Below are 13003 nucleotides of genomic sequence, written 5' to 3' on the forward strand. Positions count from 1 at the left end.
TACATGGATGCTATAGAGCTGCTAGAACTCTGAAAACTTAAATTCTGTAAGTAAAGATGCATATGCTGCCATTCAGATTATGTTGTATTCATGGGAAACTTAGTTTTTTTAATTAACAAGCAGCATTCTGCACATATTACAACAGAAGCTGAAATTCTACATGATGCATCAGAGGAAAAATGTCACTTTGGAAACGATGATTACTGGGAATACATGGAAACAAAAATCTCTGGTTTTAGTTCTAAAAAGGTCTTTTTAATATTCCCAACAGAACATGGGATATAAAAGAGCTGCAAATTACTGCTTCTGTTTTTACTCATAGTTTAATAAATCACTCAACCTTTTTTTTTAAAAAAAAAGAGCACTGTTAATATTTTGGTCTATAAACGCATAAGAAATAGTGGAAAATACAAGAAATATAGATATCACAGATTATGTTTGAATGCTGTTGATATAAATAAAAAATATGACAAAAATCATGGAACAGAGTAAAAACAAGAATAGCAACTAATTAAAAATAAAAAAAAAACTAAATAGAAATAATTATAAATTATTAAAAGTACCAATTTTACTAGTTTAAACATTTAGGAAACTCAAATGACTAAATGTTTACTGTGACAAAATAAATTCAATTGAACTTTGTTTATATGGTGTCAATTCATAAAATCATCTTAGGCACTGCCAGTTCGTTGTGATCCAATCAGTATTTATTCAAGCCAATTCATAAAAAAATAATAGCGCAACTAAGGAAACCAACAGACTGCAGTTAAATTATGGTTTCATATTATTGAGGATTATATAATGAATGATTTTCGGACTAATAATCTTTGTTCATGTAAACGAAATTGAGCCATATAACCAGATCTCTTCTTTTTCTTTTCTTTTTTTAAACCTTGCCAAGCACAACTCAATAGATTAATTTACAGTGTGTATTTACTTGTTAGGAATTGCAGGATTAATGTTTTTATCTTAGCTCAGTATTTCAGTGCTGTGAATTTAAATTAAAAATGCGAGTAAATTTACTCCCCAGAAATGTTTAATCATCATATAAAGGCAATTATTCTTTGTCCACTGAGGAGTCTCAACCTGCAGGTAGAGAAACATTTGTATGCATATTGTGGTCCCATGTTTTTTCTGTAGCTTGGAACAGTCTTATCAGTTTTTTCACAGATTACCTGAGAACATGCTGAATGTGCTGCTGAGTTGAGACCAGTGACACCTGCAAACTGTGAACTGCCAACAGTTAATACTGATCTATTTCTGAACAATAATCAGGCAGTAAGAAACATCTGTTTTATGTCATATTATGGCTAATTGTTCCTCTTTTGCAATAACTATGTAACTGATACAAATCTTTAATTTACTCCTGTTCAAACAGCTTCTGTGTAATTTCCAGTTAGATAATTAAAATCAAGAGCTCTGTCCATTTAAAAGAAGTCTGAGGTGGCAGCATAAATCAAGGTCTTTCTGTTGACTTCTGTCATATGGCTCTTTCCCATCACAGAGTGAGTTTTGACCCTCCTGACCATGAAATGTTGGAAATGTGAAGGCAGGACAACAGTTCAAAAAGAGCTTCGGTCTGGGCTACCCCCGCATTCAGTCGGACGTCACCATGAAGGTCCTGGTTTTCCTTGTTTTGCTTGGAGCAGCCTGTAAGGCACAAACCAGTTTTACCTTTCTATGACATAATTTAGTAAATTTTATTCTTGCACAGCTGTATATAGATATAAATGTGACATTCTCAGAATGACTTTTACAGTATTTTCCTTGTTCTTGATTTATTGTATCATACGCTCTATTAGTTGCTGCAGCTGAGGATGAGAAAGTAGTTGGAGGATATGAGTGCCCCAGGCACTCTGCTCCCTACCAGGTCTCTCTCAATGCTGGATACCACTTCTGTGGTGGTTCGCTCATCTCAAGCCAGTGGGTGGTTTCTGCTGCTCACTGCTACAAATCGTAAGTACAAAAGTCACATTTTCAGACATTTTTTTCCAGTTACCACTTGCATAAATGTAAACTACATTTAGTGATAGTTGCACTGGATGATATTAGTTGATGGCAAACAAGGTTGCAGAATTCTTATGCTGAATGAAACATAATGGATTTAAATAAAGTTAAGTACATGAGAAGTACAACACACCATTTAATTTGGTTTAGATGCCAAATCCATAAAATTAGGACTCAGAGTAAATTTTATTGTTGATATATTATAAATACATCACATCCACATCAGTTTAACCTCTTTCATTAGGCAAATGTGATTAACATCATTAATGAACGGTGCATTTACTCTACCAGAGCTAGTATTGTCCTGGTGTGTTGGATTCCTGGGTGAGACTAAAATTAATTGCCATCAATACCTCAGTTATTGGTCTTTTATCTGTCATGAAACAAAACAACAAAAAAAATACAGTGAAAGGTTGTGGTAAAATAATTGTAGGAACACATTATAGACAAATAACTTTAAAAGAATATAAAACTAAAGAGCTGAGGAAACTATCATATTTTCATCTTATAAATATACTTTCCAAAATAAAATTTATGAGCTGACAAATAGCCATAAACACAATCACAGCCTAGGAAATTTACAGAAAAAATTTGAAAAGTAAATAAATAAATGTTAATTTTTTTAACATGTGTTCCTCAACACAGAAATCCTTTGTGGCAACAGTGTCTGCTGTTTATAGCAGATGCATCTAAATAATGCTATCTCAATTAGAAAATTATTTTTTTGTTTAAACTGTCCTAATTCTCTCTTTGCAACCAGGCGTATTCAGGTCCGCCTTGGTGAGCATAACATCGCTGTGAATGAGGGCACTGAGCAGTGGATTGATGGTGCCAAGATGATCACGCACCCACAGTACAACAGCTACAACCTGGACAACGACATCATGCTGATCAAGCTGAGCCACCCTGCCACCCTCAATAGCTACGTCCAGACCGTGTCCCTGCCCTCTCGCTGCCCCGTGGCTGACGAGAACTGCATGGTGTCTGGCTGGGGAAACATGGCCAGCAATGGCAGTAAGTTAAATTAGAAAGGAAAGGTTAAAAGTGTAAATCTCAGATCAGGCCTGGGGTGACTTTCATGACTGACTTATTCAAAGACAACACAGATGATAAACAGCAGCTACCCTGCAGAGCCTGAACTGGTCACACTGTGGATCTCATGAGTCTTGATCACATAGGACAGGCTTTTTTACTCAGAGGCTTGTACAGCTATGACCAACAAGGATCAGTTTTAGGGAATCTAACAGTATGTGTACAATATAAAGAGTCATCCAGCGACATTGTACAAGGTAGCATTTGGAAGGTGTGCCAATAGACGCCAGCATATAATTCATACATACACCAGGATTTCTCTGCAACTGCTGGGAATATTACATTTTTTGTTTTATCTATTTAATTATTTTGCCCACAAGGTTTAAATCACAAATCTGCTTTGTTTTACAGTAAAAATTCTTTACTTTAGATTTGGAAATTTACCAGATAAACTTGCCAGTCAACTAATTAATGACCCAGTTAGTAAACTGCTCATATTAACATTAATACCAGAGTACTTTCACAATGTAACAGCATTTGTCTAATGCTGGTAACTTGTTCTTGTGGAGCTCGGGGAAAGTAAAACTAATTGGCTTTTAAATAAATAAATAAATAATCAAACTGAGGCTTTCTCTTTAATTCTACAGACAACTTCCCTGACAACCTTCAGTGCCTGAAGCAGCCCATCATCGATGACAGAATCTGCAGGAACGCCTACCCCCACCTCTTCACTGATAACATGGTGTGCTCTGGATTCATGCAGGGAGGTGCCAGCAGCTGTCAGGTGAGCTGGTATAAACCAGAGTGAACGTACAGGAAGTATATGCAGTGCAGTAGAGCTCCTGAGTTCTTAAACATTACTTACACCCACAACATCCAACATTTACTCTAAAAAGTCTGTCATTAATATCACACTACAGATATCCACTACACCCACTCTAACTGCATTATTGTTTGCAGCTGTCAGAGAAAATCACATCAACATGGTTTACTATTTTATCACTGCTGGCATGAAACCAATTACATGTGCTCAAGTAATATTTTAGACTTCTAGTAAACTACAATGGAAGAAAAGAGAAGATATTTAAATGAGCAACACCACTGATTTACCCAAACACAAGCATGATTAACAACTAGCAAATGTTCCAGCTTAGTGGTTTTATTACATGAAATTTCATATGTTTTAGTAGGTGTGGCTTATGGCATCTACAGTCAGTGATAGATTGGGGAAATAGTTTACCATTAGTGGGAAGATATTAATTGTCAACCATTATTGAAAGGTGAAAAGTTCTATAAAGACATCTGGTTTGCTGAGAACATTTTTTCCTCTCTAATAAACCCCTAAAAACCTTGGTTTTACTTACGTAGAGCACACTAGAAACAAAACTACACATAGAAATGTAGTGTAAAAGCGCTTTGAATGTTCAACATACCATAGGACTAGAAAAAATGCTATGTAAGTACAGTCCATTTACCATTCTCACCTGGTCTAACAGAAAACCACTGCCTTTGCAGAAAGTAGCTACTGAATTGAAGCTGAACACCGAGCATTAAAAATTCTATTCCCCTCTGTCTGTAGGGTGACTCTGGTGGTCCTCTGGTGTGTAATGGACAGCTGCAGGGAGTCGTGTCCTGGGGTTATGATTGTGCCATGCCAGGACATCCCAGCGTCTACGCCCGTGTGTGCCGCTACAACAGCTGGATCAGCTCTGTCATGAGCCAACACTAAACACCGAGTTACCTTTTCATTAGTTTCACAATTGCTATAATGCATTCCCTGAAACGTCCATCCATTTTCTCAAAACTTAAAAAAAATCCCCAATTACATGCAAAAAAACAAAACGCCTCTCCAGAATTGCACAATAAGCACATACTCAGCTTCACGCTTTTTGCAAAACATTGTTTTGCAAAGCTCTACGTGCATTTTCAGACACAGATAAGGATTGTGAGGCTACTTACTTCTCATTACAGAACTCTGGCTTTCCACTGATTCTGATTTTCCTTGTTGAATGACATGTTATTGTCACTGAGAATATAGTAAGAAATAAATATTTTCAGTCTGCAGGATCAGTATTGTGCTGAGTAAGTTTATAGTATTTGCGTTTTTCCATGTATATCTCATAGTAATCATAAAAAATGAATTGGGTTTGTCAATATATTTGTCATCTAAATTCTCACAACCATGCTCTCAAACAATATTTCTGTATAAAATCCATCATTTTATTTCCTAAAAAGGGGTTTTACAAATATGTTTTGAATTTTTCATGGAAGTGTGTAATAGATTGAAACCATGTACGATGGAACAATAAATTTTTCCTCACTTTGTTAATGGTTTTGGCTGATGTGTTTAATTCTGCAAACTGCGATGTTCAGAAAAAATGGGTTTGATCTTTGTTTAATTGTCTGAGCTGCTAGAAAAAAAGGAGCCCTGTTTTCAAAATTGAGTGTAAACAATCGAAAAAAGCTGTAATCCACAACACAGGCAATATTTTCCCTTGGGAAACAACTGGGGAAAAACCCTCTGGTTTAGGGCTGATGGTTACAGACCTTCCATCCCCACACAATGTAAAACTTGTCTACTGGATTCAGGAAGGGGCTGCAAAGTGAAAGAAAAACCTTTATAAAACGCTGGGTTTTGGTGAACCACTCGCATATCAGGACAGGAACAGCGAAAGCTCACATTACCCCAACCTATGACATATACAGGATGAGGATGCAGATGCTCATGCACGGCCATAATATTCTGTAGACCACCCAGAAATGTAAGAAGATGTTCAATGTTTTATGGCCCCAGGTTTGCTTGATGGCTGGGACTCCCCAGTTACTTAAACTGCACGCTGGTCTGGAAATTCACTCTGCTGGATTTCATGGAGTCAAATGACATTAATTTGAAAGATCATGTCAACATTGAGTGTTTCCTGTTGGTGGGAGAAAAGAGTAGTCCTTCCACCCTCATATGGCTATTTTTCAATTCCACAAAGGGGAATATGCACCTACAAAAAATATGCAGCTGATAAAAATAGTATTGTAATAAACAGTTCACTGTATGTCAAATGTTGTACAGGAAGAAACCATTACCTGCTCTCTTCTCTGAATGTCCTGAGGATGCTGGCCACAGAGAATCTGCTCAAATTAAATTGGAGTCTTTGTCCTGTCTTCCTCATTGTCATTCAACAAAGACAGGATTTTATCATCTTAAAAACATCATCAGTCCGCCGATTTCCTTCTCTTGCCAGCACAAAGGTACTGATGCATGGTTTTATATCTAGCCGATTATTGTAAGACCTCTAGTCTTCCTAAAAAGAATATTTCTAGTTTACAGTTACTCCAAAACTCTGCTGCACGAGTTCTGATGAGGACCAGAGGGTGGGAACACATCTCACCAGTTTTGAAATCGCTGCATTGACTCCCCGTACGTTTCAGGATCAAATTTAAGGTTCTCTTCATTGATTATAAAGGTCTTAATGGTCTTGGAGCTTCTTATTGATCTGACCTGCTTTTAGAGTACAAACCTTCACAGACGTTGAGGTCCTCTGGTACCGGCCTTTTGGTTGTTCCCAATGTTTGGACCAAAACCTGGGACAGGGCCCATGTGGAACAGCCTGAGGGCCACAGAGACTGTTGATGTTTTTAAAAAGAGGCTCAAGACCCAACTTTTTAGTTTAGCTTATAACTAAGTGTCATGATCTGTGGTGTGAGGCTCAGTTTTTCCAGCCGCCCTGAAAGCATCATCTCCTCCAGCTCATGATTATGGCTGATGCGCTCCACCTGTCCCAAGCACTATTTATACAGCTCTGTGACATCCCTTCAGTGCCAGATCGTCTTGGTTCTTCCCTGCATGTATCCAGCCTGCATTATCCTGCCTGCCTGCCATCGACTTAGTACTTTGGATTCCGACTCTGCCTACCCCCTGTCTGGTACTCTGCTTTGGTTGTTTATTTGGATCACCTGGCTCTTTGACCACTGGCTTGTTTAACAGGATTGGATTTCAGATCACGGACAAATTTATCTGCCCCCAACGGGAACCTTCGGACACTGCCTCTGCGGTCTCCTCCTTATGGTGCTCCCGCCTGCAACCTGTACTCCTCCACTAACCTCTCCTCTGTTCAGCAGTTTTCCTCCCGTACCCCAGCAGTCTCCCTCCCGGCAGCCGTTCTCCAGTCACTGGATTCTACACTCTGCCCCACGTTGGATTACCCACTGCTGGTACGTGAAATCTCAATCCCTCTCAGAATCCTCATCTGCTGCCTGCTCTGTAACATCTATCTCGTGTGCCCACAGACATCCGATCTGAGAAAGACCGGATTGCACAATCTCATTATTCACTCTGTACAATAAAGATCTTATACCTATCCCTGGGAAACTGAGTATTTCTGAGTCCAACCATCTGAAACATGACACTAAGCTCTATGTTCATTTAATCTGTGTGTGTGTGTGTGTGTGTGTGAGAGAGAGAGAGAGCATGTTTAGGTGTGTTTGTGGTTTGATTTGTCTTTGTGATAAACTTTTGGTGCGTGACTACTGGTGTTTTTAGGATGCTTTTACAATGCAAAAACTTTTTTTTTTGTGAAGCACTTTGTGCTGCAATTCTGCATGAAAAGTGCTTTATAAATAAAGTTTGATTCCATGAACAAGGACATGGTGTACAATAGTTGACCAAATTTTAATAGTAATTGTGCTCAGTCTTCCTCAGCCTCTTCTCCCTCCATCACCTCACATGAACTCTTCCTTCTCTGCCTCTCCATATGTTTCTGTCTGTTGCAGATGGATGCACATGTGCCACCTGTGCACTTTGAAATTACTTTTATGCTGCCTAATTGGTCTGATCACGTCATTAGAAACATGTATGTTCAATTTTGAGCTGAGACAGCGCTGTGGGAGTTGTGTTCTCATTTTACTGCCAGTGTTTAATGTGAAATGTGTTTAGGTTTAGTAAAAAATAAGTTTCTAAGTACCTGAACAGTGTTTAAAATTTGGCCAAGAGTGTTTTTTATTTGAAACCTGAATTTAGGTCACTGAGAATTTGGTTCACAGAATGGGGTTTATGTTTTAGCAACTGAGAAACACTAATATGAAATCTGGCAAAAACAACCCCATTATCAGTGTGAATACTCTGATTTGATGGAAAACATGGTGTGCTGTTATTTAATCCATAAACACCTCATTAATAAATTGCTTTCACATAATATTCTGAGTTGCAGAATCCATCACGTCTTTAATTTTTATATAGCTTTATACAGCTTCTCATTGACGGGCAACAACATTAACATGCTCTTGCTTAGTGATACTGTAGATCCGGTGCTTCTGTCTAAAGCAAAAACTGTTCCAAACATTTATGCATAATATTTCATTTGTACTGTCCTGTATTATAGACTCATGCATCTCATAAAATGTCTTTTGTTCAAGGTTACTTTGGGGTTCATGTGGAAGGCAAGCAAATTTGAATAAATAAGCAATAAAAGATAACTGCATTTCACATTTCAGTTTTCAGTGCATGCTTTCCTCAAATGGTGCCTTGTAGACTTCTCTGTTTCTTGCTTGCTGAGGCAACCTGAACATACAAGAGAAAAGGCAGCCCAGTCACACAGCCATAATATCACAGGGAAACAGTAAATATGCAGCATCATCACATAAATGTAGGGTTACAATATTTTGTAAACATAACTGATACAAAACACAAGGGGGAGCCACTACAGCTGACTGTAGACACAGGGAGTGTCTTATGAGCTATCCGCTATCATGATCATGTTTTCACTTGTGTTTCATTGTGTTTGAAAACTCTCTTAGATAGTCACTCTTATTAAAAGCATCTACAAATTTTATATGATTAAATGAGCAGGAAAGGATTCTTTGTACCAATGTAAATTAAGTGTTTTATGAATAAAAATGTTGGAGTCATTTAAAACTGATTAAACTATATAAAGGGGTTGGGCAAACTAATAAAATGAGTACATGTGCCATAGCTACCTGACCAGCAATCCTATCCAGGTCTCTCTGGCCTTGAGGAGTAAGTCTTCGACCACTGTCAGGGCAAATGTAAAAAATAAATAAATAAATGTATTACTCAATCAGCACCTCAGAGCCTTGTGCTCAGTGTTCATCCTTATTACCCATTGGGGTCCTTTTCCACCATCTTGAGACCTTCCAGAGCTTGGAGGACCTTCCTCGCCACATTCCTGGAGCCAACACTAAAATGGGCAGGGCATACACCATTCCGCTGACGCCCTCCATAGATCTTGATCATGGAGCCCACGCCCACACCTCCTCGCAAGTACAGATGACGAGCCGTAGATGCTGGCCAGACATTCAAATAGTTCAGTTCACGCTATATGTTGCAATGTGTACTTCTTTTATCATGTGAAACACTTCTGACTTGTTCACCCAGAACACATGAATTCAAACATTCCACTTTATCACGTCTGTGACATTTTTCACTCCACTGGTGGAGTTGATAAGCCTCTATAGATAACATCCATATCAGCTAAAGTTGCTCTGTGCATGTGCTTTTATTGTATGTATTTATAAGTTTAGGAAAATTCAGCGTGTGGATGTGTAGGATTGTAAATCACATGACCATCTGAAACAGCTTCGATAAAGACAGAAAACCTGGGATATACAGGACAGTGTACAATCCCAGTTCCAAAAAAGTTGGGACACTGTGTAAAATGTAAATAAAAACTAAATGCAATGATTTGCAAACCTCATAAACCTATATTTTATTCCCATTGGAACATAAACAACATATCAGACGTTAAAAGCAGGGCATTATAATCAATTAATGGAAAATATTACCTCACTTAATTTGATGGCAGCAACACATCTCAAAAAAAGTTGGGACAGAGTGTTGTTTGCTATTGTGTAACATCCCTCTTCTTTTAACAACCGTCTGTAAATTTCTGGGAAGTGAGACCAGTTGCTGGAGTTTTAGACGAGAAATGTCACATTTTTGTCTGATTCAAGATTCTAGCTGATCAACACCTGGATCTCCGCTATAAATTTTTTATTTCATGATGCTCTGAATGTTTTCTATTTGTGAAAGGTCTGGACTGCAGGCAAGCCAGTTCAGCATCCTGTGAATCCATGCTGTTGTGATGGATGCAATATATGGTTGTTGTCTTGCTGAAATATGCAAGGCTTTCCCTTAATGCTGGATAGGAACATATGTTGCCCATGCTACAGGCACTAATGTAACCCCATATCATCTGAGATGCTGTCTGCTAATAACAAGCTGGATGGTCCCTCTCCTCTCTAGTCTGCAGGATACGATGTCCATGGTTTCCAAAAGCAATTTTAAATTGTGATTAATCTGATTACAGACCAATCTGCCACTTTGACTCCTTTTTATTGCTAGCAAACAGGGGACCTTTTTAAATGAGCTTTGGCCCAGATGGTTGCCTCACACATGACTTCTTCTTTGCATGAACGAGCTTTAACCTACATTTATGGATTACCCAGCAAATTGTGTTCACAGACACAGTTTGCTGGAAGTGTTCCTGAGCCTATACAGTGATTTTCAGTAGATAACCATGCTTGTTTTTAATGCAGCATTACCTGAGGGTTCATACAAGAGACAACGATTAAAAATTTCATTGCGCTTCATTAAGTCAATACATGCTTACGTTCCATTTTCTCTCTTGCAATCACTTCTTTTTCTGGTTAATTGTTTAGATTCTAATTGTTTATCTTTTATTGACATCAATTAATAGTCTGAGTCAAAGAAAAGCTGCATATCTGATCTAATGGACTCAAAATGTACATTTAAATGTCTCTTAATGATTAAATAGTTTGCTAAATGAATAGTTCAATCATCACATCTGTATGTGGGTGAATCAATGCATTATGGGAAACATTTCTAAAGTAACCAACCTGCCCTGGTGTAAAACCAGTTGTCATCGCAGGGAGCTAACTCCTTGTGCCTGGCAAGCTTCACAGTATCAACCCACTCTGGGACTCTCAGTTTGCCAGACCTGAAAAATTCATTATCAGTTGATGTAATAAATAAACTAATAGGACTGTTTCCTTACACGTTAATTACAAAAATGGGATCTTTTAAACACTTACAATAATAAACGATAATAATGGCCTGAACCATATGTGTATCCAGGGTACACTGTTACTTTCTGCAACAGAAAGTACAAAAAGAAAAAAAGGCAGGATTGATGTTCTCAATGTTGTTTTCAGCGTATTTTTTTAAATTTAGCCTGTTTCTGTTGAACTTAAAGTTTTTCATTGACAGAAAATCAATCTACTCACAAACAGAGAGACCTACTTATCATTCAAAGAGGATGTGGCTGATTTATGAGACAAGACATTGATCCCATGCAGAGAAAAGTGTCCCAGTAATGAAACACAACAGATGCTTGTAACAAAACAAACATAAACAGTTGAGTTGTCATCCTGTTTTTGTCAGTGCTTGGAAGTGACCCACTGTTTCCAGGGGTCCATTGTTAGTGATGACTGTAGTGGGAGTGCTACAACAGAAAGCTTGGCTTTAGTGACAGGCTGATGGAGCTTATGTTAGAGCTGCACCACCCTTTTATGCATACATATTTGAATGTAAATGTGTTTTAATTGAATTCAGTTTAATTAAATTAAGCTATGTTTATTTAAATATCAGCATTTCAAAATGAAAATGATCTCAGGTCACCTCACAGAGAGATAAAGCAAACTGAATTCAAGTCTGGCTCTGTCCAGTTTTAATTCAATTTTGCTCAATATGGTCAAATTCAGTAGGCCTATAACATGATTTATAATAAGCCAGTTAGTAAAAAGCTACCCACTTAAGAAACCAATGGGTTGCATTGAAATTTGAAATGATTCTGCTTCTTTTCACAAAATCAGTCAAGAAGCCCATGACAGTTCTCCCACCCAGATAGTAAAAAATGTTTGGTCCAAATATGGCCCACTTCTGCAGTTTGGTTTGGCCCATATTAAGCTTTGATTTACTGCGTTGATTCCATGTAAGGGTGGAAGCCAAAATTTGCTACAACTTAGCCAGATGTGACCCATAAGAAACCTTCTGTAATTTCTGTCCAGTCCAGACCAGCTCCTCATATTTGGACCACTTCTGGGCCACACAACACTTGCTGTAATCCACGTCCACATGTGGCCCACAAGACACTTCCTGTAACCCACATTCAAGCTGGCAGCTAATATCTGGACCACATTGGTCTAACACAACACTTGCCAGTGCTGTACCTGAGTCATAAGTGCCATAAGAAACTATAAATGGCCATATGAGATGTATTTCTAATACCGAAGGGATAGAAAATGCAGGTGTAGTTTTATTTATTTATTTAACCCATAAAATAAATGTTTACTTTTTAACATATAATAAACAAGGACATTAGGAAATCGGTAACCTCATATATACCAAACATTATCTCATTAGACTGAGGTCAGTAGATATCTTCTCAGTCCATCAGCCAGTGACTGACAGGTAATAACTGCCTCTTAGGGCATCACTGGTGGCTATTTCTTTCTATTCTACTTACTTTTTGAGAAACGCCGACAAAGCCTTGACAAATTCCTGCTGGTTGACATCTTTCACTGTTACACTGGGCATCTAAAAAGCAAATGGGAGACAATGAGCTTAAAAATTTCCGGATAAGGCAAGGTACAGCAGGTGAAATGTGCCGCGCGCTATTGGACATGTTGAAACTCTCTCTCTCTCCCTCCTTTTTTTTTTTTTTTTTTTTTTTGCTAACAGTTGCTTAAGCTAGCTAGTTAAGCTGGTGTATATGTAACTGATAGCAGGCAAGCATGGCGCCCAGACAGTTACATACGTCTTTGCTATTCTCTATTTTCTGAAGTTAAGCTTACTTTTCATATATCTTTGAAAACACCCAGCCAAGCGTTCAGGTTCGAAGGTGTCGTTTGCAGGTTAGCCGAAGCTAATGCGGTGGAGCAGCAGAAGGAAGGATGCTGGAGAGGATGAAGGGAGACTGTCCTCATTTAAAAAGGT

General features: G+C 38.2%; 2 protein-coding genes across 3 annotated transcripts; one reads left to right on the forward strand and one right to left on the reverse strand.

The window, feature by feature from the left end:
* Positions 1-1531: 1531 nt before the first annotated feature.
* On the forward strand, positions 1532-5321 carry LOC121656550 (trypsin-3-like). The gene is made up of 5 exons (XM_042011591.1): positions 1532-1652; positions 1803-1956; positions 2768-3021; positions 3687-3823; positions 4619-5321. Exons 1-5 carry the CDS (start codon positions 1613-1615, stop codon positions 4766-4768), a joined length of 735 nt encoding a protein of 244 aa, XP_041867525.1. The 5' UTR covers positions 1532-1612; the 3' UTR covers positions 4769-5321.
* A 2892-nt stretch (positions 5322-8213) lies between these two features.
* On the reverse strand, positions 8214-12905 carry LOC121657044 (40S ribosomal protein S19). Of its 2 annotated transcripts, none has more exons than XM_042012402.1 (6): positions 12873-12905; positions 12534-12604; positions 10906-11006; positions 9150-9333; positions 9007-9061; positions 8214-8590 (listed from the first exon to the last, which is right to left on the reverse strand). In XM_042012402.1, exons 2-6 carry the CDS (start codon positions 12602-12604, stop codon positions 8543-8545), a joined length of 459 nt encoding a protein of 152 aa, XP_041868336.1. In that variant the 5' UTR covers positions 12873-12905; the 3' UTR covers positions 8214-8542. The 2 variants fall into 2 exon arrangements, with proteins under 2 accessions (XP_041868336.1, XP_041868337.1); XM_042012403.1 differs by having other exon boundaries at positions 12862-12889.
* Between the last annotated feature and the right edge of the window lie 98 nt (positions 12906-13003).

Source organism: Melanotaenia boesemani, chromosome 17 (genome assembly GCF_017639745.1).
Source record: "Melanotaenia boesemani isolate fMelBoe1 chromosome 17, fMelBoe1.pri, whole genome shotgun sequence".
NCBI classification, from domain to species: Eukaryota; Metazoa; Chordata; class Actinopteri; order Atheriniformes; family Melanotaeniidae; genus Melanotaenia; species Melanotaenia boesemani.